Source organism: Penicillium malachiteum (assembly GCF_028827825.1).
Source record: "Penicillium malachiteum strain IBT 17515 chromosome Unknown utg000002l:1.0-8849297.0:1.0-8852440.0, whole genome shotgun sequence".
Lineage (NCBI taxonomy): Eukaryota > Fungi > Ascomycota > Eurotiomycetes > Eurotiales > Aspergillaceae > Penicillium > Penicillium malachiteum.
In genome coordinates this window covers 1,331,215-1,357,628 of record NW_026643095.1, presented here as the reverse complement: position 1 = coordinate 1,357,628, position 26,414 = coordinate 1,331,215, and the positions used below count along the sequence as shown (strand labels likewise).

At 46.7% G+C, this 26,414-nt stretch overlaps 9 protein-coding genes across 9 annotated transcripts; 5 read left to right on the top strand and 4 right to left on the bottom strand.

Annotated features, from left to right (window-relative positions):
• Positions 1-100: 100 nt before the first annotated feature.
• N7483_003558 (L-rhamnose mutarotase) lies at positions 101-579 on the top strand (the record flags this gene model as incomplete). Its single annotated transcript, XM_057086995.1, has 3 exons — positions 101-230; positions 293-429; positions 496-579. The coding sequence occupies 3 exons, from the start codon at positions 101-103 to the stop codon at positions 577-579; spliced, it is 351 nt and encodes a 116-aa protein (XP_056946824.1).
• A 72-nt stretch (positions 580-651) lies between these two features.
• N7483_003557 (histidine phosphatase family protein) lies at positions 652-1,365 on the bottom strand (the record flags this gene model as incomplete). Its single annotated transcript, XM_057086994.1, has 1 exon — positions 652-1,365. One exon carries the CDS (start codon positions 1,363-1,365, stop codon positions 652-654), a length of 714 nt encoding a protein of 237 aa, XP_056946823.1.
• A 689-nt stretch (positions 1,366-2,054) lies between these two features.
• N7483_003556 (60S ribosomal protein uL18) lies at positions 2,055-3,225 on the bottom strand (the record flags this gene model as incomplete). Its single annotated transcript, XM_057086993.1, has 3 exons — positions 2,055-2,916; positions 3,035-3,072; positions 3,223-3,225. The coding sequence occupies 3 exons, from the start codon at positions 3,223-3,225 to the stop codon at positions 2,055-2,057; spliced, it is 903 nt and encodes a 300-aa protein (XP_056946822.1).
• A 359-nt stretch (positions 3,226-3,584) lies between these two features.
• On the bottom strand, positions 3,585-4,426 carry N7483_003555 (HAD family hydrolase; the record flags this gene model as incomplete). Its single annotated transcript, XM_057086992.1, has 2 exons — positions 3,585-4,316; positions 4,373-4,426. The coding sequence occupies 2 exons, from the start codon at positions 4,424-4,426 to the stop codon at positions 3,585-3,587; spliced, it is 786 nt and encodes a 261-aa protein (XP_056946821.1).
• A 510-nt stretch (positions 4,427-4,936) lies between these two features.
• On the top strand, positions 4,937-5,827 carry N7483_003554 (kinetochore subunit FTA4 family protein; the record flags this gene model as incomplete). The annotated part of the gene is made up of 4 exons (XM_057086991.1): positions 4,937-5,102; positions 5,158-5,326; positions 5,390-5,452; positions 5,521-5,827. Coding segments are annotated over 4 exons (705 nt in total), but the record flags the coding sequence as incomplete, so codon positions are not given.
• A 573-nt stretch (positions 5,828-6,400) lies between these two features.
• Positions 6,401-7,782, top strand: N7483_003553 (uncharacterized protein; the record flags this gene model as incomplete). The annotated part of the gene is made up of 3 exons (XM_057086990.1): positions 6,401-7,114; positions 7,185-7,245; positions 7,322-7,782. The coding sequence occupies 3 exons, from the start codon at positions 6,401-6,403 to the stop codon at positions 7,780-7,782; spliced, it is 1,236 nt and encodes a 411-aa protein (XP_056946819.1).
• A 1,208-nt stretch (positions 7,783-8,990) lies between these two features.
• On the top strand, positions 8,991-12,849 carry N7483_003552 (putative cell wall biogenesis protein Mhp1; the record flags this gene model as incomplete). Its single annotated transcript, XM_057086989.1, has 3 exons — positions 8,991-9,042; positions 9,162-12,149; positions 12,221-12,849. 3 exons carry the CDS (start codon positions 8,991-8,993, stop codon positions 12,847-12,849), a joined length of 3,669 nt encoding a protein of 1,222 aa, XP_056946818.1.
• A 9,322-nt stretch (positions 12,850-22,171) lies between these two features.
• On the top strand, positions 22,172-24,522 carry N7483_003551 (ATP-binding cassette long-chain fatty acid transporter PXA2; the record flags this gene model as incomplete). Its single annotated transcript, XM_057086988.1, has 4 exons — positions 22,172-22,681; positions 22,795-23,431; positions 23,489-24,386; positions 24,444-24,522. The coding sequence occupies 4 exons, from the start codon at positions 22,172-22,174 to the stop codon at positions 24,520-24,522; spliced, it is 2,124 nt and encodes a 707-aa protein (XP_056946817.1).
• A 116-nt stretch (positions 24,523-24,638) lies between these two features.
• On the bottom strand, positions 24,639-26,192 carry N7483_003550 (phosphotransferase family protein; the record flags this gene model as incomplete). Its single annotated transcript, XM_057086987.1, has 2 exons — positions 24,639-25,462; positions 25,538-26,192. 2 exons carry the CDS (start codon positions 26,190-26,192, stop codon positions 24,639-24,641), a joined length of 1,479 nt encoding a protein of 492 aa, XP_056946816.1.
• Positions 26,193-26,414: the final 222 nt, after the last annotated feature.

The following is a 26,414-nucleotide window of genomic DNA, read 5'->3' as shown; positions in this document are numbered from 1 at the left end:
AACGCTACGGCGAGAACGCGGGGCATAACAGATCGATCAAGATTTCCTTGGTTCTAACAATCGTCTCTCATTTTCTTTCTTTAATTCAATTTCAATCAAAATGTCTCCAGTACGCCGTATTGCTCAAATTGTGCACCTTAAGCCCTCTGCTGTAGCGGCATACAAGGAATGTCACGCCAATGTGTGGCCTGAGGTTTTGCAACAGATCAAAGAGTGCAGTATTAAAGACTGTGAGTGATTGGGTATTCCATTTGGTCTGAATGCCATACTGACAGAACCAATTTCTATTCAGACTCAATCTTCTTTGATAATGACCGCACCCTCTTCGCGACATTCAAGTATGTGGGCACGGACTTTGAAGGCGATATGGAGCTCATGCGAGCCAACCCAAAAGTGAGGGAATGGTGGGCCATGACAGATAGCATGCAGGTAAGCTCTCACCTCCACGCTGCAGTATCTCCTTATCTATGCCAGAAATTGATACGTTGTTTTCAGGAGAGTCCAATCCCCGGTGCCGTGGGCAGTGCTGACGGGCCTGGATGGTGGAAAGTGCTTGATGAAGTTTTCTACACCGAGTGAAGCTATATCTACCACAGAGAGTTGTACATAGTTCAGGTCTATATGTCATTTAGACCATCATTGTATATTGAATCACTTCTTGAAAAACTGATCGAGTACTTTCTGACGGGGGTCATGTGTAGCACTACCAATTCCACCACGGGTTCGATGAAGACCGGTGAGATGTTCTTTGCTGTCCACCGCGATGATTTTCATAATCCATCCGTTCAAGAGGACTTCAGGATCAGGTTGTGTGTCTCCCACCTTCCCTTGACCCGGTTGAATCGATAATTCCATAACCCCAGTATTAGACCAGCTTGGCAAAATAAAAGCCGCGGGTCCAGAATCCGAGGATTCAATACCTGTGGCGAGAGAAATATTCATAGGATCAAAGAGTTCGACCAGACGATTCCAGAAGACGCGCAGAAAACCACCATGGGAAACAACTGCAATGTTTGTATCCGTTTCAGGGGATTCGAATAGGGATGGCAAGATGTGCTCATTCAGGAAAGATATGGCTCGTTTTCTCATTGATAGAACTGTCTCACTGTCTACCACTGTCGCCAGGTCCTCGTTGGTCGTAGCTGATTTCTGCCAGGGCTTTCCTTCTAAGGATCCGTACGATCGTTCTCGTAGGTCAGCAGAGATAATAGGCGTCAAGAATGGCTCCCCATGCTGATTATGTAGCTGTTTTTGGCAGATTCCGAGAGCTGTGTTGCGTGCTCTGCTTAGATCAGATGCGAAAACGCGGTCGAAATTAATGGAATTCGACCTGAAGTAATCTGCCAGAGCTCCAATCTGTAGCATGCCGTGGTTTGTCAGGGCCGAGTCAGTGGTCCCCGCCCTGTTCTTGTTAGTGCGGGGGAAGAATAACTGGTGGAGTGCCCTTACAGCAACTGAGCTACATTGTGCTCTGACTCTCCATGTCGGATAAGAAAAAGTCTCATTGGAATCAGCTAAACGTGTAATGCAATATGTAACGACACCTGGGCAGGCTATAAGGGAAAGTGTGAGGTTGGTATTGAACGTTGGCCGAGCGGCTGCCTATATTAATTCCCGGGTGTGATTGGTTCTGGGTATTGACAACAGGGCCACTCCATACTCCATACATACCTAAAACTACATAAGAGCTGAGCTGGGTACTCTTATAAGATATGGTTTACTGATTCCCATTTATGATATACGAGATACGTTATACGATATCCAAACCAAGAGCAGTGCAACAAGGAAATTGGTGAGGGAACGATGAGATTGCATGGACATTGGAGCAGTTAGAACTGTGAAAGGAAATTGCCTTGAATGAAACACCGAACTAATTGCTCCAAAAATATCCCCTTAAAAACGTAACAAAAGTGGTATGTGCCATGATCCATCACAAAAACGCAAAAACGCCAAGTGGCAATAAGCCAGTCCCCTCATGAAATTTGGGTGGAACTTTTTAATATTTTGGAAGTAACCGAAGGACTCGTCAGGAACAGTAGACAAATCGCACAAGCTTACTGGGTAAGCTCGCGGATCTTCTCGGCGACGCGGGCCTTGCGCTGGGCGTGGGTGAGCTTGGCGACCTTGTACTTCTTGGACTCGGCCTTCCACTCCTCCTTGGTCTTCTTCTCACCAGCCTCCTCATCCTTCTTGAAGGGGTCCTCACGGATGGCGGCGTGGGCCTCGGTGTAGAGCTCCTCGAGGTCACCAGCGTCAACCTCATCCTCGACGTACTTGGTGAACTGAGACTTGAAGCGCTCCTCATCCTCATCGGCGAGGGTCTCCATGTACTCAGAGATGTGACCACCCATGATGTAGTTGCGGAGAAGGTCAGCGTCGAGCTCCTCGGTCTCGATGTCGTAACCGGGGAAACGGCGGTCGGAGTGGGGGATGAGAATACCACCGTCAGAGGCACCCTTCATGGCACCGAAGACACGGTTACCGGTGGAGGTGCGGACAAGACCAACATCAAGGAAGGCCTTGAAGGGGCGGCGCTCACCGTCCTCGGTCTCGACGGCCTCGGCGAGGGTGTGCTCACCAGTAGCCTCATCGACACCCTTGAACTGCTCAGCAAGGCCAAGCTTGGCGAGGGCACGGCGGGCAAGGAGCAGACCGGTGGCGTAAGCGGCGGCCCAGTTGGTCAGACCCTGGGTGATACCGTAGGCCTTCAGCTCGTGGGAGTAGGCAGCGGCAAGAACCTTGTCACCGGAGATCTCGGAGTAGACGATCTGGGTGATGATGTCGCGGTTGGTGAAACGGACGACCATGCGGTACTTGGGCGCATTGTACTTGTTCTTGGCCTGGGTGATCAGGCGCTTGCGAGCGTAGTAGTCGGTCTTACCCTCGCGACGACGGCGGTACTTAGTCTGGTAGCGGCTGGAGGGGGGAAAGTCAGCGCACAGTTCACAAGCTGCGAGAGAAAGAAGAAAGAAGAAGAAAAAAAAAAAAACTTCTGCTCGTTGCAATCATGAAAAGATGGGAATAATGGGCTTACCTGAAGTACGCATCGCTCTTGACGTTCTTGGAGAAAGGCTACAAGAAAAAATACCTCGAGTCAGCAATTTGCGCTTCAGAATTCGTCGTCCGAAGCATCTTGCAAAGACCCGGTCCCGGGGAGGGGAAAAACGAATATGTAAAGCAAAATGGTATATTTCAACCATTTGCAATGGCAGTTACACTCACCATTTTGACGGTTATCTGAACTGAAGCCTGATGTCGACGGATGAGGAGAAAAAGATCAAGAGAGTTGTGCGCTGATTCTTTGTGGGGGATTTCGCTTAGCGTGGGCTGCATCCGCAACTCAAAAGTGCGGTTGGCGACGACCCGTGGACGACCACCAAATTGACCCGGCTTAAGGACACTACAAAACAAAAGTACCTACGCATAACCCGTTCGATGCTCAATAGTATAACAACCTTGGAATAATAAGATGAATATCTTTTGCGTTTTCAAATGAATTAAATTTACCCTCTAGATTCTATTGATCTGTTTCCTGGTATTCAAACCCTACAAGGAAGAGGGGGTATACTTGTACCCGCATCCCCTCATAGTCGAGCCTTATCGCTCTCTAACAATTGAAGCCCTGTAATCTTCTCCAATTCTTTCACTGCGTCCTCGATCTTACCCAATGTGACCTTGACAGTGCGCATGCCAGACGTTTTCGCCGCCTTGCAGTTTTCGCCAATGTCATCAAAGAAGACAATATCCTCTGGCCGGACTGCTGGTAATCCACGCTTTTTTGCCAGCGTGTTCATCTCTTGTATCGCGGCTTCGTAAATTCGCGGGTCAGGCTTGCGTAGTCCTGTATGCGCAGATGAAATAAAAAAGTCGAACTGGGACTTCACCCCGGATGCATCCTTGTTGTATGGGTGTCCTTCTGGGAACTTAACAGTGTTCGACAGAGCACCCATTAGATACTTGCCAGATTCTCGGAGTTTCTGTAAAGCTGGAAACATGTATGGGTCTGGAGTACGGGATATCCTCATCATCTCCCAAAAGAGCCACTCCGCATCCACGGTGGGGAGCGGTGGGACTACGACTGGTCCGGTTATCCCTTTCCTCCTTTGTAGTTGTTCGTGGAACTCTCTCCACAGTGTTTGATTGCATAGGTCTCGATTGAAACCAGCAAAGAATTCGGCATCCATGGATATATCTCCCCGTTCCAGTTTGTGCCAGCTTCCATCAGGCTTGGTACGAGATATGCTGAAGTTCACCCAGCCTGGAGGAATATGTCGTGATGTTTCATAGTCCAAAATGGCCTGGAATGGAGATACAACCTGAAGATTTATTAGCCATGCTTTCTTGTTTTGGTAATGGATTGAGGCTGACTTACACAGACTCCGCCGATGTCGAAAAGAAGGCCCACAGGCCGTTGATTGTCTCCCATATCAAACGCGACCTAGGATTATTTGATTTTGTTCGATGTATAACTCTGAGCTTGGGACTTTGACGACTCGTTGCAGATTTTGATAAGATTGACGTAACGTTAGTAGCACTATGCTGTAAGAATACTACTTGCGGAGAAGTTGATATATAAATAGGACGATCGCATTGCCGAGGTACGGATGCCCAGGTGGGCTAAAACCGAGGGATACGCTCAACTGCGAACATTCAAAATGTTACATACCAGGAACGACCCCATCGATGACACTCAGATCCTTCAGCAACTTAAATTTCAACCCTAGAGAAACATGAATTGATAATTGTACAAAAAATATAAATATAAATAATCAAATCCTGGTATTGTTCAAAAGTAATCTATGCCTCCAGCCTACTCAATGTTTAAAGCGGGGTACACGTGACATCTTATCGTTATCGCCCGATAAGAGACGAAGACGCGTTATGAGATAGACGAGTCGCTCCACGATTTCCATGTCTACTCTACTGTGATCAAGTGATGGATTCAACACGTACAATCTCAGAACTGAAATCCACATTTATCTGGAATCAGGTCCGCATTCTTTCAGAAAACCTCGAACCACCAGAGGACTGGCGTAAATATGCAGTGGGGACTGAAGAGGAGGCCTTGCCTGAAAAGGTGATTGAAGATGTATTGCACAAAGGTAAAGTGTTGTCTGCTTCCTTTTCGTTCTCGAGCCGATACTAAAATCTTGACAGCGAATGCGGCAGCAAAGCAACACAATCGTATTGTCTACTCATCCCAAGCAATCCATCATGTCGCCCACCAAATTGCCAGTCTATACTGGACCGCCGTTAGTCATGAAGTCAAAAGTCAAGCTGGGTTTGCAAAGGGAGTCGAGAAGACTGCAGATCTCTCAAAACATATGTGAGTATTGACTGTTCAAATAGAGCTGAACCCTCCGGTAGGACCTGCTGACCACCATCGAAGGAACATTGTCAATTTGCCTTTGGATCTAGAATCGCAGGATGCCAATGATGAACAGAATACACGGTCAGCCTCCCCCACGTACATGGATTTTCCCCAATTGAAGTTCCACCTGCCTAACTTCCGTTGTACAGATACCAGAATCTTCGGGAACGACTGGCCAGTCTAGATCAACAGCGCCAGCGGAGACAGCGGCGGCTCGATCAGCTTCAGCATCTGCATCGTTTGCTCGAGCCTTTTGGCAACCCTCAGACAGATATTCAGCCAAATCTGGTCACTCGCGATGGAGACCTGGCCCAGGAACTGGAACGGATGCGTATGCTGGTGGCGCGAGTTGGCGGTAGGATATCACAGCAGGAACATAGGAAACGCGTCCAAGGCGAAGAGCAATATTTACTGCCAGGATCCGAGCAAAAACTGGAAGCCCTTATGGACCTGGATGTATGACTTGAATGACAATATTTATGGTAATTAACGAGAAACATAAAGTTTTTTTTATTGCAATATTTGGGCTCTGTTTGATCATTAACTAGTATTTGAAAGAACCCTGGTCCATGCGCATGCAAGTTGAACCTAGCACGGCAGGCCCAGGGAAGAATCCCAGGTACTACTTACTTCCCAGGTCGCCCAGGTCAAGTACCCCGGGCCGGTGGTTTGAATGGGATAAGCGGATTTTCTATAAGACTGGGCTAGTGCAAGGGGCTAGTTTGGGTAGGAAGGCGCTCTCACGATTACAACTGCAGGAAGCCGGGCCATCAATGCCCAGTGAGTTTACAGCAAGTGCGATTGAAGAGAGAAAGTTCACGGGTTCCTTTGCGATCTTCTCCATCGCCGTCATTGACTCCATATTACACCTACATCCGGAGACCCAAACCCGATTTGGGTGGAAAAGACCCATTCATCCGATTCTGACAACGACAGCGACAACTGTGAGAAGAAACACAGTCAGAATATGCATGATCCTCTTTAACAGCCTTCGAACCAGAGCTAACTCGTGCACCAACGAGTGCATCGATGGGTGCGCTGGACAAGATGAAGCGCTTAGTTGGATTAAATGGGCGGGACGCTAACCCGATTGGGGATGGCGTGGACGCCCACATCGAACACCTTCAGGACACCCACATCACTCCCGACAATAACAACGACGCAATCATAGACCATCCTGCCCAACTTTTTGATTGCGCCGCCATCATCGAGGGCGCCACTCCTTCCTCCGCTTCCAAGGCACCTTTTACGCGTGGGCACCGCCGTCGTTCCACCCACGTTAGCCGCCGTGACCTTGAGAAGTTCCAGAAGGAGGTCCTAGGCGTCGAAAATCCCGCCTCCTTCTACGACGAGGAAAACGGCACCTCACATCCAATCAATCCTTACGATCCTCAACTTGAAGACCTAAACCGAGCCTTTGCGGAAGCCGATATGTCAATGAACAGCGGTACAGGAATGTCCGGCAATCCGGGGCCTGGCATGTTCTCCGGTTATGCGGAGAGCACTCCTGGCACCCCCAACATGGGCAATGTTTCTCGTCCGTCGATGTCGCCTGCGCTCTCACACCCAGTCAACCAAGTGAACGGAGGAGGAATGCCCGTGATGAATGGAAATGGACCCATGAATGCGGGTCATCAGATGGACCTCCACCATTTGTATGACATGGTGCTGGAACTAAGTGATGTGCTCAAGAACAATCGCGAGGTCACCAAAAACATCGTCGCGAGTGCTGAGGAAGTCATGGTACGTTTGAAGATTCCATCTTTAATAGAACTCGAAGCCGAATTGAAACCGAGGCTAACATGAGGAACAGAAACATGGTTCTTCTGAGGGTGCAAGTGCTGCTATGCAGCAAGTCAATGGTGAAATTACAGGTATGTTCTTAAACTTGACCTTGCTTGATGATTCATCTCCCCAATTCCCCGAATCGTGACTGACCAGCGTACGCAGCCTCCCGCATCTCCGAACTCGAACGAGCCCTTGCCAAAGAAAAACGACTAGTGGAGGATTACAAACGGGAGCAACTGGAAAACACCAAACTGATTGGGGAATATGAGACTGCTGTGGGCACGATGGTAGAGCAGATCCGCAACTACTGCCAGAACAACAATATGCACTTCTTGTACCAGAAGAGCCACTACAACAATCTTCTGCAGGCCGAACGCGATGCCCATCTGGAGAGCCGACTGGACCGTGACTATTGGCACAACCAAACCATGCGATGCGCAGAGATGATTCGGACTGCCTACCGGCTGCGATCGGAGGAGGAAGAGTTACCTATCCGTATCGTCGCCGGTCTTCAAAATGAAGTTCGCGCATACCGCAATGCACTTGGAATGGAGCCCGAGAAGCCCGAGGAGGAGTACGGGTGGGAGATCCTCAAGGACACGGAACCATCCAATACGGAATAAAAGGGGATGGGCGGAATCGGGATGCATTCATGCCGTGATGACCTTTTTTTTCTCTTTCTGATATCTTTTTTTTTCACCGTTTGTCCGATCAGGTTTCCCTCCTGTTTCTTTTTTTTTGTTCTTCTTTACCCTAGGGTCATGTGCATAGAGACGGGGCGTTCGTGGGAATTTTGCCTATTACTGTGTTTCCCCCTCCGATACTCTCTCGGAAATATTGGTGGCGTTTTTCTTTTCTTCTTGTCTCTACTACTTTCTCCGTGGGGGCCTGACTATTCCTGCACTGTGTCCCCATTATTAGCCTTTTCTGCAAATAATAATCACCACAATGAGTGTCGGTGTGAACTCGCCCCGTATTCAGCTATGGATCAATTTAGCGGCATGATGCTATAGATTTGTGGGCACTAAAAGGGGGTCTCTGGACCTTTACTCCGTATAAAGGTCATTTTACTCTGTACTATTGGCTACTCATAACATCTTCGGCTTTCTCCACCACATATTTTGTCCACTTTTTAGCTTTTCTCGAGTCCATAGTACTGAACTCCGAGTCCGGCGAGTATAATTCTCTCAAAAATAAGACTCTATTCCTATCATTTGAGTACTCTACCACCTCACGTGCCCAGTTTTTATCAATGTGGGTTAATTATAAGCGCTAAATGACTATATTATTCACTGCCGAGTCCCCTTCATGTAGTATTAAGCATAAGCATTTGTTACTGTAATAAAGTGGGGAGCCGGGGCAGATTATGTCACCTTCACTGCTTCATCCACATCCGGTCGCTTCCAATACTTGAGAACTCTCTCCGATCTCTTCTCCGATCAATCTTACTCTTTCTTTTTCTTTTATAAATCTCCAAAATGGCTTCAGATCACTCTATGATGAGACCTGTTTACCGCTCCCTGTAGTGGCTTAAATCACTACCTACCCTATACTACAGCGTATTTCCTGGATTTCTCCACATCCGGTCGCAAACGTCGCATACCTCACCGGTTTAACGGTATTTCCTCTCGAGTCAGGAGACGGGTATCGTTGTGGCATTGTCGAAGATCCTTGGGAAGTGGGGGGGATCAGCCAACTATGCGTCATCCGATCTAAGCTCTACCCCATCATTCGATAATAATCCCGCCACAGCTGGCCACCCTCTTCCGCAGGGTCTCAGTCAGTAACTCTCCTCGTCGCGAATAGCGAAATCTACATAATCAGAACAATCATGGAGGGCGTTCAAACGGTAGATGTGAGCTGGCTTCATCACTCACAAAAAGGTATGTCTGCAGATCACGCACCCGGGAGGAGGCGGAGAGCGATGGCAAAGGAGACAGAGATCACAAGAGGAGTATGCCCTGTGTATGAGTCGGATTGCTAACGTACCACTACTCTTTAGATCATCTATCGCGGACCAAATCTGTATCCTCATCGGTAAATGATACGCCAAGTCCTAATAAAGACACTGCGACGAATCAGTCCAAATCACACCGACGGTCTCGATCGAATAGCAGTCCAGCTCAGCCGCCCTCCTCGAATAACTCAACCCCGAAACATCAGCCGCAAAATGAAGTGATTAAGGAAGAAGAGAAAGAGAAACCCACACCGCCGCCACCGGAGACCCCGGCCCAAGCTGAGCCCAAACCACCATCCTCATCCCCCGCGGTGCAGAAAACCGCCCCCAAACCAGTGACCGGGCGTAGGAATTCATGGATATCCAGTCTGAGCTCTAAGTTTTCCTCTGGGTCGACTCCGCCATCTCAATCCAGTCTAAAAGGGAGCCCGGCAAGTCCGAAGACAACCGGACCGCTCGATCACAACCCATTTGGTGCCGCATTCTCACCAAAGGACAAGGAAGAGGAAAAGAAGGATGATTCGAATCCGTTTACTTCCTCATCACCAAAGGGTCCATCGTTCATTCACAATGCCCTGCGCAAGTTCTCATCGAATTCCGGTGGGCTGCCCAAGCTTCCGCCCAGTTCTGCAACTTGTCCGCGCCGTGTGATGAACCTAGACCCGGGTCGAGATCGCTGTAAGATTGCAGATCTGAATCAAGCGAAACTCCATAGAGTGGCGTTTTGTGTGGATGTCGAGATCGCGGGTATATCGCATCGGGACTCTGATGAAGATGCTCCTCCGACGAATCAGCTACGGCAGTCATTGCCCGAATCCAATCGCCAAAAATCAAAGAAAGCAGAGATCAAAGTGAAGGAAAATGCTGAGGAAAAGGCGGATGTGAAGGCTGATGCCAAGGAGAAAGGCAAAGAGGAGGCCGAGGCATTAAAACATCCCCAAGCAGCCGTGGCTGAGAAGGAAGCACCAGCCCCTGCCGCGCCAGAAGGCTCTCCAGAATCTGTTCCTGCTGCTGACGGGGTAACTAGCGCCTCGGATGATCAGCAGAAACCACCTACTGGCAATGGACCTACACTCCGATTTGATGTCGAAGCGCATGAAAAGAAGGATCCAACTCGCAAACAAGAGAAGAAGAAACGATCGGAAGAAGAACGAAAGGAGCGTAAAGAGAGGAAGCGCAGACAAGCTGTGGCGAATGGATCGATTCCACTGCAGCTAGATGCAGAAATGGATGAGGATGAATCTCGCACACCTGTGTCCGGTGCTACCCGCTCTAAGAGCCAAAGCCATCCCACGACCGATCCAGTGCGAATCTACCGGCGTTGCTGTCAGCTCAGAGAGACTCCAGTTCTTAAGCGAGTGGTTGATGAGATTTCTTCCCCATCATCCACGCTGGCCGAGTCTCCTGGTACAGTCGCAGCCCTTAATTTAAGCAACTTCCCTATGACGCCCCAGGATATTGCGACGCTAAGTGACTGGCTTGCGGTTGTGCCAGTGCGCAAGCTTCTTCTCGAAAATTGCGCATTGACTGATGTCTCCGTGCGGGCGATACTTGCAGCATTGCTGTCAACAAAGACGGTTGAGCAAATGCGGTATCGGCGAAGACGTAACCGCAAGTCGGAATCAGCATCCACGGTCAACTTTGAGCGATGGGGCGTCGTGGAAAAGCTTTCACTTAAGGATAACCCCAAAATTGGTCGCGAGGGATGGCGCCATATCGGCCTATTCGTTCATCTTTCCAAATCTCTCAGGGCGATTGATCTTTCTGGCATTCCCTTCCCTAAACCGCGAGTTAACGGTGATGGTGTCAACCAAGGCGCGGCACCAGGAACCGATTCTTGCGATATTTTTGCATGTGCGCTAGCCGAGAGATTCGGTGGCAATCAACTCGAAGAACTGCTGATGAGTGATTGTAAACCCTCAAGCAGACAGGTCAAGCGGATCTGTGAAGCGGCTACGAAGATGGGGCTGCAGAGACTGGGCTTTGCAAATAACGACCTTACAAGAGAAGGCCTCGGGCATATTGTCGAGTATCTCAAGTCTGGAAAATGCGAGGGTTTGGATCTAGGAGGAAATCCAATCAAGGACCACCTGGACCTTATTGCAGACGCTATAGAGCCTGAACAATCATTTTATGCGATTAGTTTGGCAGACTGTTCCTTGACTCCTTCAGTGATTTCGCCATTCCTGCAAGCTTTGACTCAGATTCACAATCTTCGCTTCATCGATTTTTCTCATAACCCTGGTCTATTTTCAGGGCAGCCAAATGCGCTTGGAGTGTTCCGGCGTTTCCTACCCAAGATGCCATCTCTTAAGCGCATTCATCTTGCCGACGTGAATCTCTCTCCTGACCATGTTATTGGTTTGGCGGAAGTTCTGCCAGAGTGCCCCAGTCTTTGCCATTTGAATATCCTGGAGAACCCGCAAATCGCCTCTCTGGCCTCCTCAACTGACCCTGCCGTCCAAGAAGAGGCTTGTGCAGTGTATGCATCTATGATGGCTGCCGTTCGTGTCTCGGGTACGATCATTGCCGTGGAAATTGAGGTTCCTACTGCAGAGAGCAATGAAGTCGTGAAGGCATTGGCCTCGCAGATTGTGGCTTACTCGCTACACAATCTGGAGGGAGCTGATATCGGAGAAGATATACATGAGAATCTCATGTCATCTGCAACCAACGATGTTGCAGTGCCAGAGATTTTGCAGCATATTGTCGGTCATTCCATCGGTTCGGATGATCCGTGTGACGAAGAAGATGAACCTGCCCCCGATGAGGACTATGTAATTGGTGGCACAGGTGTGGTGAAGGCACTGGGCGTCTGTCTTGGGAACCTTGATCATCATGGAGGTGACCTCCCAGGAGACTCAGCCCCTGCCAGTGGCACCACCACGCCTCGCCGCCCTAGGTCTAGAGGTGTTGTTACTAAAAGACCACGCGACATGTCAAAGAATCTGCTGGAGTCTGCGCGTAATATTCGTGCTCGCATCCAATCAGCTCTCGTTCGCGAAGATCGAGCCGGTAACGATGCTAACTACAGTAAGTATCCCTATTTATGCTTGTACCTACGTACTGTGTCATCTGGAGTATCATTTTCTAATTTGTCACAGGGCGTCTTCAATACTTGGATCTCACTTTGCATAGAATGATCCAACGATTTGAGGATGAGTATCCCGAGACTCGCCTCGCTCCCCAAACTGTGCCTTCTCCTGCACCTGCAGAAACCGGCTCACAGCATTCTGGTGATGATGCAAATGGCTCCACTGTTATCAGTGGCAACATCAGCGGCAGCCTTGTGGACAACGAAAATGCTATTGACGATGAAGAAACCGACCAATACGCTATCCACCTCTCCAGAACCAGCTCAATGACCTCGCTGCATGCTCGTGCTATGACATCAGAAGAAGGACATGTTCATCGCCTGGGTCAAAATCTTCGTCGGGACATTCTCAACCCGCCAGAGCGTGAGGCCGACGACGATGACGATTCACATCTCGCGGCTCTCCGAGAGAAGCTTGAGCGTCTCCACGAGGAGCGATCAAAATCATCATTCGGTACTCATGAGGCTTTCCAGAAGATTGGCAATACCGTTGATGAACTGTGGGCCGCTCAACATGAGGACGCAGAAAGCTTCGAGAAATTCAAGCAATCCCAAATTGTAGCCCAGATTAACAGCGGTCTACGTCCATCTCCGAAGAGGGATTCCTCTTCTCCCGAGACTAAGTCGCCTCCATCATGAGGCATTTGATTTTACCGTCTAAATTCAGATGAATCTTTTTTCATTACTCACGAGCGTTCTCTTCATGTTATCCGTTGCAAGCGCAAGTCTTTTGTATATACTTCCAGTCTTGTTCTTTTATTTCAGTCATACCCAACGACCAGACTTTTGCCGTCTTCAAGTTTTTTTTCGTGTCGCTATTGTTTGTTCCTCCAGTCCTTATCCTTGCTTGTGATTCCCTGTGAGATACGTATTAGGTACTAGTAACCTGTCATTGAACTTAAACAGCAGAAATGCTGGAATTTGATGGATCCACAACCTCGCACATGTGGAATGTATATGCGAACATTTCAAGTTAAGCTCATGTCCTGATGGATCCTGAATGAGTTAAATACTACAAATAATATTCAAGTTGTATGGCTTGCTATCATAAACTATTCTTAGAGGTTGTGTATTACTAGAGATACTCTTGACTCAATATCAATAATATCAATTATAGCTAGGTGTTATTAGTACTTACAGTGATCTTCACTTGGATAGACCATCAGTACTAGTATGGTGTAGAACTTATTAACTAGTACCTAGGTGGTCCTTTGAGTATACATATTCATACAGCCTATGCATGACAGGGCGGAGTGGCCATGATTTACCTTGATCTAGCTCGCACTTGTGGTTAAATAGGCAAGATGTCAGTTCCTGATATCAATAGCCCGGATGGTCTAGTGGTATGATTCGCGCTTAGTAAGGCTCACTTAAAGTCACTCCAATCAATTAACAGTTAACTAACAATCTCTCCAGGGGTTCACCCAAAGCACAATTGCGCGAGGTCCCCGGTTCGATCCCGGGTTCGGGCCTATATCTTTTTTATTTATTTTTATTACTTCTTGCCTATTTTCGATATTTTTTTTTGTGCTTTCCTTCCTAAGGCCTATAAGGTGGGTCCCGCGGCTAAGCCCGTGTTCCAGCATATACAGTCTTGGCATCCATGGATCCATTATGTATTAGCTAGAGATCTGAGCCATTTTCACGCCTTTTTGTATTGCTGATGTTGAATGTTTGAGCGAGTTGGCAGTCGATCCCTGGATTCTAATGTTCTAACTAGTATTTTTATGCCGGCTCTAGTTTTTCAACTTTCTTTTCTCCCCCTGCCATCCACAGGCTGTTTGTCGGTTGGTGAGGAGTTGTGACAGTTATCTTAGCTGTTGCTGTGTATGTACACCTGGGCACCTTATAATAACTTGAAACCCTTCTAATATCTCAAGTGCTATATTATTATTAGGAACCTTGAAATTGTAATGCTGTTTATCTCTCAGGCTGGTACTACTACAAAACAAAAGTTACAACCCCATACCAAGACCATACCAGCTCTAAATTTCAAAAAATAATTTTTAGGCCAAAACATTTTACCCATAAAATATTTCAGACCATCACAATATTTTCTAGCCTAGAATATTTCCTTATCCACTACGGTAGAATGGGTTTATACCATAAGAAATCATGTTCCACGCCAAAACAGGCAACATACCATTTTACCCACCTTTTCCAAACTAAGAATTCTCCCACATGGTAGGAGGCTATGTACGGAGGTCGGTCCGGAAAGTTCTCGCCAGAAATTATAATTTCTTTTTCTTGATATATTACCGGCCCTGTATGTCAGGTGTATAGCCTGCTGTATATTGGATGTATTGCCGTGTTACGTACTAGGCTAAATATTGCTTATAACACCCGTGGACACGTAGATCTTTATCTTTTACCCCGCCTACAGTCCGTACACCCCTTCACACTTTTATCCCACCTACACAGCTACACTTTTGTCCCACCTATACAGCTACAATGAAGACCAATATTGCGCAACGTGCTGTCATTGTATACCTAAGGGCCCAAGGACATGCCCCTAAGGAGATCAGTGAATTTATGAATATTCCACGGCGTACTATAGGAGACATATGGAACCGTGCACTCGAACGAGGTTTTCAGCCGAATCAGCGACCATTCAATATATCAGATGAAATGTTAGCTGATAAAGCACGTTCTGGGCGTCCATCTAAGCAAACAGATGAGCTTAAAACCACACTTGGGGCGAAAATCCGTGTAGACCGCTATGGGCGTGAGAAAACATGTGAACAGCTAGCTGCAGAGCTACGCAGTGAATCAGGTTAGTTATTCTAAGATTTGATATTTTATTTAGTGTGTTATTTAATATGTTATTTAGTATAATATTTGATGTGTTACTTGGTGTGTTATTTGATATGTTATCTCATATGTTACTTGATATGTTATTTCCTCTAATATTTCTTCTATAATTAGGGATTAATATATCAAAAACAACAGTTTGGCATGTACTACGAAAAATTGGCCTACGAAAAACAAAGCCTACACGTAAGCCTGGGCTTGCCGCTGAGCAGAAAAAACAACGTCTTGAATGGTGTTTAAAACACGCCCATTGGACTATAGAAGACTGGAAGAATGTGATTTGGACTGATGAAACTGCGGTTGTTTTATTACACCGTCGGGGTGGATATCGTGTATGGCGTACTTCTAGTGAGCGGTTCGTCCGAAGCTGTATTCGAGAACGTTGGAAGGGGGCCTCTGAGTTCATGTTTTGGGGTGCTTTTTCTTATGATCAGAAGGGCCCCTGTCATTGTTGGGTACCTGAAACTACAGCCCAAAAGCGTGAAGCAGAACACCAAATCGCCGAATGGAATACTGAATTAGAGCCTATTATGCGTGCAGAATGGGAGCTTAATTCAGGTATACAGCGATTAGGGCTACGCAATAAGCCTGGAAGACAACCTCAGTGGAGATGGACTCAGAAGAATGGAAAGCTTGCACGCAATTCGAAAGGTGGAATCGATTGGTACCGATACAACACCGTGATTTTAGCCCCAAAACTACTTCCATTCGCCCAAGAATGTGCTCGAATTCGAACGAAAACAATAGTTCAAGAGGATAAAGCACCAGCCCATTCACATCACTACCAACAGCGAATATTTGATATAATGGGGGTCCAACGAATGATCTGGCCTGGAAATTCGCCTGATCTAAATATGATTGAACCTGCATGGCCTTGGATGAAGAGATACACTACGCGAAAAGGAGCACCTAAATCGCGTAAAGAAGGGATTAAAGTATGGGAGGCTGCGTGGCGTGATCTACCACAGGCGCAAATTCAAGCTTGGATTGAACGTATACCATGGCATATACAGCAAGTCATTAGACTAGAAGGGGGCAACGAATACGGTGAGGGGCGTGATAAATTAGGTGAAGTAGCCCCTAGCGGGTTAGGTGATAACGCCTATAACAGCGGCAGCGGCAACGACAGCGACAGCGACAGCGACAGCGACAGCGATATATGGGAAGATATGTGAATATTTACTGTTTCAAGCTGTTATTATATTTCAGTACTATATATTTCCGTTTTATATACATCTTGATTACGCGATATATTTCAATATTTACTGTATATAGCCTAGTGTGAGAAAAAGAAATTATAATTTCTGGCGAGAACTTTCCGGACCGACCTCCGTATGACTAGAATATTTGAATTTTGCTACTTCAAATGTTGAAAAGTTCCCCAAGGTTGGCCTAAATTTATATACCTTTTAGACAACATCATATATATACTGTAGTAGGGAGAGATGCCCCCCCTACTATGGGTATGGTTTTGTGCTATTCCAAGGTTATGTTGTTCTGTTCTAATGTACGGTTTTCTGCCGTTCTGCCGTTCTGCCGTTCTGCCAGTCTGGTCCGTACCGTCCTGCTGTCCTTACTATAAGATAGCTAGCTTGATTATAGCTACAATATATCCTTTTCTCCCCTTTCTTCCAGATGTCATGATGGGACCTTTGGGTTCCAAGGTTCAGTCTTTGGTCTTATGCATTAGATATTATTATCTGGTGGTTTTAGTTTTTCGTGCTGGATTGACCCCTGTATTCCGACTACACTTCACTACGTTCTCCTCTTCAATATGTACCTAGTAAGTCTAAAAGTGCCTAGGTACTCGGTACTTACTCCGTATAATCTTTCTTAGATATAATTGTTATTGATCAATGATGTCAAAGGTCAAGCTCAAATATATCAACAGCCCGGATGGTCTAGTGGTATGATTCGCGCTTAGGGTTCACCCAAAGCACAATTGCGCGAGGTCCCCGGTTCGATCCCGGGTTCGGGCCTGTATCTTGTTTTTTTTATGATATAGATACATACCTAGGTATTTTATTAATATATACAGTGTCTGGCAAGCATAATTGGGGCAATGCATATCCGGCACTAGTAATTAAAACTAGATTATACATGTAAATAGTTGAAATTTATTGAAATTCATTATATATAACCTTGGAAGAAATGCCACGTATTTTATTGCGATCTTCATAACTTTCGAGTACACAGCGCTAAGGCCTAAATAGGTTTAGTTAATTTATACCTTACCCAATCATACATGCCAGACACTATATATATCAATAGTCTTAGTATATCCTTCGTATTATTACCATTAACTATTTCTCTTAATACTTTTCAGCGTGTCGGGGACAGACCAAAGGTGATGACGTCACGCAGACGATGTCAGCTGAACAGGGGATACCAAGTTACAGGGGACTTAGGAGGAAAGGGTAAAGATAAGACCAAAAGATCAGACAACACGGATCAGATGGAATGACATACGACCAAGCTGGATCCAAACTTAGGATGGAATGGAAGGAAAGAATCAAACAAAGATACTACTGATCCTAAAAAGATTGAATTCGATGGTCAACTAACTAAGGGGTAAGATCAGGTTTTATAGAATATTAGACTAAACAGATAAACATAAGACCAAAGGTCTCAGAACATGGGATGAAAGATCCACGGAATCCGAAATGATCAAGTCTTTCATCTCATCTTGTAACCATTGATCTCAACAACGGGGTTCGGGTTGCGAATCTTCTCGGACGAGAGAAGATGATCTTTGATCTAAAGGATCAGATCAAAACAATAGCCATTCATTCCGCAACAAAATGTTTGATCGCGGGATGAATTAGTCAGCACAATCTTTAGACCAAAAGAGCCACTTTTGGTCCCAGGAATTCAGGCAGAGAATCAGCCTGAATTGCTGACAATACTACTCCGTACTTTAGTAGAAACTAATCAACCTTAAAAGGCCAAATATTGATATTCAATCACAATCTCAATTTCGGCGCTTATTAATATCAATAGCCCGGATGGTCTAGTGGTATGATTCGCGCTTAGGGTTCACCCAAAGCACAATTGCGCGAGGTCCCCGGTTCGATCCCGGGTTCGGGCCTACTTCTTGTACTTTTTTTTTCCACCTTTAAACCAAGGTGGGAATACGTATCAGTCCCAAATGCTGGCAAAGTGAAGTCAAAGGAGGTGAAAAAAATAAAAAATAAAAATAAAACAAACCCCCTCTTAGCCAATCAATTTCACAGTGATCACATTTGAACTTGTGTATACCTCATACGTCGCCTTTCGGTATCAAAAATAGTGGCAATTGCTCGCACTTGATCAAACTTGCGCTTTTTGACTAAGTTGAACTCTCTGACAGGAATCAAGAAAATGCTGTCGTCCGTGTAGAAAGAGCCAGGCTGTGGGATACCTTGAGGAAGGGATTTGGTCAATCCGCTCACAACAACAAATGATTTGAAATGAAAAAATCTCGACCTTTTCTTTGAGTTCCACAATAATCACAGCCTGCTGGGATTTGTTCTTGAGTTTTGTCTCCAATAGTGAAGCTTTATCTCCATCATATGGACGGGGCCTTTTCTTGTGTCTTCTCATGGCAATTTCAAACGTTCCTTGGCCATCAGTAAGAATTTCAGAATTTTCTAGGTCTCCTCTTTCAAGAATATCAGCTGCGCCAAAATCCTCCTCCAGATTCTCCTCACTATACTTGATATCCTATCCTCTGTCAAAATTTCACTGGGGGCTTCTCGCTCAACTGATTACATAGAAATCGAATGTCTTCAAGCTAAACTTTATCGAATTTGAGCATTGGGGCATGTTTCCTTTTTGATATATGGAATAAGCCTGTGGAAGGCGTTGTAGGGGCGCCTTGAATATGGCGTGGTGCTACATGCATCAAGCGAAGGATTGCTTTATCAAGCGTTCCGCCCCATTTTTCCTATAAGAGGGAAATGTTTTCATCTCTCACAAACCCCCTGCGTGTCTGCCAAAGACGAATCATTGGGTGGAGGCTTTTGAGTGCCCAGGTGATGAGTATTCCCTGGGCCCTTTTTCTTCGTCTATGTAATTCCGGATGACCTATATGAGAACACATCCGTTATCACCGGCATATAGGTGAATGCCAATAGTCTTGGTGATGGCTGCTGTTAAATGAAGGGCCTCAGATATTTGGCTTACGCCAGTCTCGAAGTAAGATCGCCTTAAATGGATTAGGTATGGGCACATAAAACATCTGTTTAAGCTTTTGGTTTCGATGCCAAGAAACGTAGGAAAATTCCCAGCCTTCAGAGTAAGTCATGTATCCTCGGTTTGATTGAGTAAAACAAGCCCATGAGATCCCGCACTGCCCGTCCACACATAAGGAACACTCGGATCCTCCCGTTCTGGATTTTCATTGATTGGTTGAAACAAGTGAGAGTGCCTTTGGAGGTAATTGAGACCTTAGAATAAAGCAATACTAGAAGTGAGAGGAATGCAAAAACCAAATCCAGACGTATTTTAAGTCAGTGAAAATGAAGATCACACTAGTTGAGAATGATCTTACAGAGTCAATCGATACCTATATATGAAGCCCGAGATAGGCCATATTCTGGTAAATTCAACCTTGGAAGTTACAAAAAGGAAAAACCTGGAATCACCCGTTGTTGACAGCGGTAGCATGGCTACAGGAGGAAATCTCGCAGGCGTTACAACACCAGTTGACCAGCTCGAATGTGTAGAAATGGATATTTTATTCACGGATGAAACATAGTATGTGATAGTACAGCAGATAGAATGACAGGGAATACTAGAAGCTTGGTGGTCCTTTATAGGCTAGAGGAATACCTAGAGACGGTGCCAACGGACTTTCCCACCACCTCCCATTACATTGAATCATTATAAATAGAATGACATACCTAGTTAGCTTATGTGTCGAGATATGATGGTTTCTCCTTGGTAAGAATGGAAAATGTCCTAGACAGCAACATATGCGTAAGTCCATGACTGCGTAAAAAGGATGTATAATGTGATAGTGGAATGACCTTCACAGGGATCCTAATATCGACCTTTATTGAAGACAACACTGAAAGGAGTGATTGGGTTGAAAAATACGAAAAAATACGGGGGAAAAAACCCCCCCTCCCCCTACCCCCCCTTGAAAGACTTAAACTACCTACTGGTCAGAAGAGTTAGTAAGGAATGGAAAAAAAAAAAGAAATATACAAGGTACAGGCCCGAACCCGGGATCGAACCGGGGACCTCGCGCAATTATGCTTTGGGTGAACCCTAAGCGCGAATCATACCACTAGACCATCCGGGCCATTCATGTCAATAAGCGCCAAAATTGACATTCTGATCAAATATTACTATTTGGTAAAGGTTTATTAGTTGTTGGGGGATAGAAGTCCACAGGTGCTACTGAGTGGCTGTGTGGAGAGGTAAAGGAAGGTGTATGTGCAGGGCTAAGGATCTAAGTAAGGCCTCTCGGACCTACAGTCCTACAGTTCGATACTAGCATGCACACACAGCAATTCCAAAGTGGTTCTCATCTCTAGTCACACTACCCTGTGCATGTAGATTCAACTAACTATCCAATTGGTAACTAGGTACAAGTTGTCACGGTCCATCTTAGATACCACATACCACATACGCACACCCTATACATCCTCGCACACCCTTCGACACTCTCAATCCAAGGCCCTAATTCACAGTTTATCGTAACCAGTAAGATTGTTCGCCGTGTTACGTGATGTCGGTAGGTAAAGTGGTTGTTATTTTTATCTTTTTCTTTTTCGGATATGTAGGCGCCGGCATCTTGCATCTTGCATCTGATAGCTGATAGCTGGTATCTGGTATCTGGCATTTCGCTCTTGGCATCTGGCGTCTTGCACTCTGTATCTGGTGTTCTCACTCTTAGTATCTAGCGTCTTACTCTGGCTTCTGGCTTCACTCACGCATCAGGCGTGGCATTGGGCCTTTGTTTTTATTTTAGATTCAAGTTACTGTATGCCTTTCGCGTTGTGTCATAGTAGCTATAGTGGGGTGGTCCCTTTGAAGGACTTATATAAGTTCAGAACATGCTAGGCTAACATACAGTCTATAATAAAGCTTGAAGAAGAAGAAGAAGAAGAGAATATCACACGGAAGAACACATATATCAGGTCAGGGCGGTGTGCGCAGAACAAAGGTTTTTCAGCCGAAAAACAAAGCAAGTTCGGGGCTACCCTGCCAGTGACAGTAAGGTTCTACCTACCTGGGGGCCGGTGATCTTGATGAGGGTTGCTGTCGTATTCAGGGAAAGAAAAAGGGCGACATATGTAACCTGCTCGGGGATGGAATACTGTATGTGTGTGGCTGTGTGGAGGTCCCTGTGTGAAGGGCAGAAGCGGATTTGATTCAATCTACTCGGACCACGAACTGTGTACAAAAAGAAGCTTAAGGAGAAGAAGTAGACTTCGGGCACGATTCGTCAAGGAAGAGGAGGAATGTTACGGGTTACGTGGATGGTTGAGCTGTGTACAGGCAAGGCCTGTGCTCTTTCAGGGATTCAGCCTGTGACACCTGGAACTGAAGGCCCGGGGCTAAGGCTCTAAGGCTCTCGGGTGTAAAGTTCAACATTGGTTCTACTGAAGTAATATTAAGGGAAGTAGTTGTTGATAATAATATTGAATAATAAAAATATATATATATACTAAGACTTAAATTAAATATATAGACAAAAATAAAATAAATATATATATACTAATATGTATAAAAAACAAGATACAGGCCCGAACCCGGGATCGAACCGGGGACCTCGCGCAATTGTGCTTTGGGTGAACCCTAAGCGCGAATCATACCACTAGACCATCCGGGCTGTTAGTGATCAGCGGGCCAAAAATAACCTATACAGCCCTACACAAATATGTACCAAAAACCGGTGCGCAACCTGTGCACAGTGTCTGAATGGCTGCTATCCCTTACGTAGCGTAGGTATCTGCCCGCCTGCAGGTGGGTTAGTCCTTCCGAGGTTGCTCTCACGGCTGAACAATTTCCCCACAAGTCCGGGGTATCACATGTAAAGGGAGATCCCGTCATTCTCCCCTTCACCTTGTTCATGCCTTTCAATACTACGCATCTTCCCCATCGAATCCATAATCTGGCCATGCTCGTCCCCGATTCTGGCTGATTTATTGCTATCATCATGGCTGCTTACTCTAAGTTACTTCCACCCGACCGCTCCATCAAGCAGATCCTCTCCAGTCTTACCTCCCTATACCTCCGACATCGTACTCGCATATCGCGCGGTGTATATGTTGCTCTCTTTGCAGCTCTCACAAAACGAATCCATAATGCTATCTCTGAACAGAAAGCAGCTTCACAACAAGTGGAGCTGCGAAGACGCCCGGGTACAAGTAGTCTAGGCGATGACGAGCAACAGCCACGCAAGAAGCGCGTGGAGATCAATCGGGAGTTCTTTAAGAACTTGCTTCGTCTCCTGCGGATTGTCATCCCGGGATGGCGTAGCAAAGAACTAAGACTCCTGATGAGCCATAGTGTCTTTCTTGTGCTGCGGACACTCCTTAGCTTGTATGTTGCGGAGCTTGACGGCCGGCTCGTCAGTAACCTCGTGCGGGGAAAGGGAAAGGACTTCTTGCTCGGTCTTGTGTGGTGGATGATTGTGGCGGTTCCGGCAACATTCACAAATTCCATGGTATGTCTACTATACATTATGAGGGAGTTTATTTTTTTTGTAGTCGCTGTCCATGCGACCGAGGAAAAAAGCTAGGTGTTATTACCATCGTGCTAATGCTATCGTCCTTATAGCTCTCCTACCACCAATGCCGACTTGCTCTCAGCTACCGCAAACGCTTGACTGACTACATTCATGAGAAATACCTATCAAATATGACCTTTTATGCCATCTCCGCCCTGGATGATCGAGTTAAGAATCCCGACCAGCTGGTCACAGTGGATGTTTCTCGTTTCTCCGACAGCCTGGCAGAGCTGTACTCTAATCTTGCGAAGCCAATACTGGATATGGCTATCTACAATTACTCACTCTCGAAGAATGTAGGAGGCGAGGGTCTCTTTATTATGAGTTTACTAGTGCAGATATCTGCCAACGTCATGCGCATGTTGACACCGCCGTTCGGCAAGTATGTTGCAGACGAGGCTCGACTTGAAGGCGAGTTCCGTTTCCTTCACTCTAGACTTATTGACTACAGCGAAGAGGTTGCTCTCTATCATGGCCACGAGGCAGAGAAAGATACCCTCGACAAGGGGTATTTCACCCTGATTAAGCACGTGAATCGCATTTTGCGCCGGCGCTTGTACCACGGGTTTATGGAGGACTTCGTGATTAAGTACTTCTGGGGTGCCCTTGGTTTGATTCTTTGCAGTGTGCCTGTCTTCTTTAAGATCCCGGGTCAGATCACTGAAACCATGGGCGACCGCACTGAAAGTAAGTCTGCATCCATTCAGATACCAGTGAGATAAATGATCTAATTTTTGTTGGTAGACTTCGTCACCAACCGACGGATGTTGTTATCCTCATCCGATGCCTTTGGCCGTCTCATGTTCTCTTACAAGGAGATCTCCGAACTGGCAGGATTCACTTCTCGAGTTTCATCCCTGTTGGAGGTGATGGACGATCTAGTCGCAGGACATTTCGAGAAGAAATTGGTATCATCTGCATCAACGGAGGAGAATGCAGCAGTTCTTTCTGGTCGTGGTGAGATAACAGAGAGTGATTCGATCGAGTTCACAGATGTACCAATCGTTTCGCCCAACGGAGATGTCCTGGTGCGTAAATTGTCTTTCACTGTTCACCCGGGCGACCACCTTTTGATAGTTGGACCCAATGGGTGCGGTAAATCATCGTTATTCCGGATTTTGGGTGGACTCTGGCCTGTATACGGAGGATCGGTGAAGAAACCCCCATTCCAGGACATCTTCTATATCCCACAGCGTCCGTACCTGTCCCGTGGTACGCTTCGCCAGCAAGTCATCTACCCAGATGGTGTACGTGAGATGCGTGCCAAGGGCATTACCGATGCAGATCTCTACGATGTTCTCTCCGTGGTTGAAATTGCATCGGTTGTTGATCGTCCTGATGGATGGGATGCCGAGGAAGAATGGCGTGACGTTTTGTCAGGTGGTCTGCAGCAGCGCATTGCCATGGCCAGACTATTCTATCATCGTCCAAAGTTCGCCATCCTCGATGAGTGCACATCATCCGTTACTCTGGAGATCGAAAAGGTCATGTATGAGACAGCTAAGAAGCTGGGTATCACCCTGATGACAGTCTCACACCGTCGCAGTCTGTGGAAGTACCACAAGAAGATTTTGCAGTTTGATGGTCAAGGAAGTTACATCTTCACAGGGCTGGATTGGGAACGCAGAATAAAGTTGGAAGAGTAAGCTTTCTCTAGTTCACTATCGCTGCTGTCGTTTATTTACTAACTGCTTTATAGTGAGAAGGAAGAGCTCGACTTACAGCTACGAGCGGTTCCAGAATTACAGCGCCGCGTTGCAGAGTTAACAGCAGTCTAGACTAGAGCATTAGGGCCTCTTTGTTAGTAACTCAGCAAGTTAATCTTTTCTCTTGGTAGATAATTCAACCACATCTGGATGTATTGACCTATCCAGGCAATCCTAGACTCCCCATTTTAGCTTGGGAGCCAATATCCCTTCTCCCTATGCATGTCGAAAGCCCAATCCAGAAATTCCTGGCTGGTCATTTCCTTCCGCTCCACCTTCTCCATGCTCTTTCTCATCTCCCACAAGTCACCATTGTATCGCCTCACTTCATTCTCTTTCCATGCCCCAAAGGCTGCCATCATGGGCCCTTTGAACTCTTGCTCTCGCCTTGCCCACTGAGTTTCTCCAACATGCTGACGTAACTTGGCGAAAGGAAAAGTTTGGGTGCCATCGTGGCCGAAACCAACCGCAAGAAGCATATGAAGCCACATGGCCCCAGATTTCTGGGACCATTGGATCATATCGGAGAGCTCATGTCCGTATTCCGGGACCTTGGCTTCCTCTTCCTTTAGGATGTCCAGGTAAAGGTCGAGGTGATCGAAGTATCGATTGGCGGCTCGGGATGGTTGACCGTCCTCATAATCCCAATCGCCGTTGGTAGGTCGATCCTGAAGGAGCCAGTATGGTGCCGAGCCAGCGATCTGGGCAGGGCCGGCGTATGACCATTCAAGGTCGATCACCCCGACAACGGTCAAGTCTGTCTCACTGCGGACGATCAGGTTTGCCAATCCTAGATCGTCGCAGATCAACTTGAACTTTCCCGTGTTGTACTTCTGGTTGGTGAAATCCCCGGTCTCTACCAGCCCTTTGATCATTTGGCAGGCCCGATACTGCTTTTCGGCGTGGTGTCTGTTGGCGACGGAGTTTGGCTGCCTGCGGAGCTGCTCCCAATTTTCTTCGGCGAGATGCTTGAGGTATTCGTCTGTGGTCTCGAATCCCTTGGTTCGGTCGCCTGTATAAGGTTCTATCAGTTAACGATTGCTCACACCCCGACATCAGGGATTTAACAGGGTATCTGAATGCTTACCAAATACGTCCACGCCTCCTGTGGCTCCAATCTCATGGGCTTTGAATGTGAGAGGTCGTGGCAAGCTCGTTCCTTCATTTTCCGGCCAGGGCAGACTGCCAATTCTGTCGAAATCGATTTGATACATCTGCAACATGAAGTTGGCCATTTGTCGGTAGATCTTTTTGACATCATCACGGCTAATGTCCTCTCGCATCAATCGGGTCGGATGTTCATCGTCTTGATCGATCAAGATGTCGAGGAGGCTCTTGCCCTCAATGAAGTCCATCATGATAAACGGACCTGTACCAAGCGGGTTCCTTGCAGAAAGGCCCCAGGCATGAACAGTCGGGACGGGGATGGTGGTCTGACTGCGAAGCAATCTCAGGGTTGTCACTTCCATCGCGACCTTCTCATCGATGACGTCTTGGGATATGCGGCCACCGCGAGGAAATCGAACTAGCCATGCGGTTCCATCGGAGAAGACTACTTTCATTCCCCAGTTGAATGATCCACGGTAAATCTTCTTGCCCATTATCTTGCAAGGAAGCTTGTTGGGGTGGAAAGACGAGATCCATGGGCAAATTTGGTCTACCTTATAGACCTCCTTCATTTTGCTGAGCCAAAGCTGTCCTTGAACAAGGCGGATATCTTCAACAATGAGATTGGTCTCCATGATGATTGTCAGTAGATATGATGGTTTTCAGTAGATGTGATGGTTGTGGGTAGCGAGGGGATTGAAGGTGGATGAGGACAGGATGTTTACAGAGAGAGTGAAGGAAAACCATTTTAATGAGGATCACAGCAAGGCAACGGCGCCTTCACCATGGTGGCTCGGCGGCTTGGTTTACAACAGCGGTGCCTCATCGCGGCTTGGTTTATCACTGCGGCCGGGTTT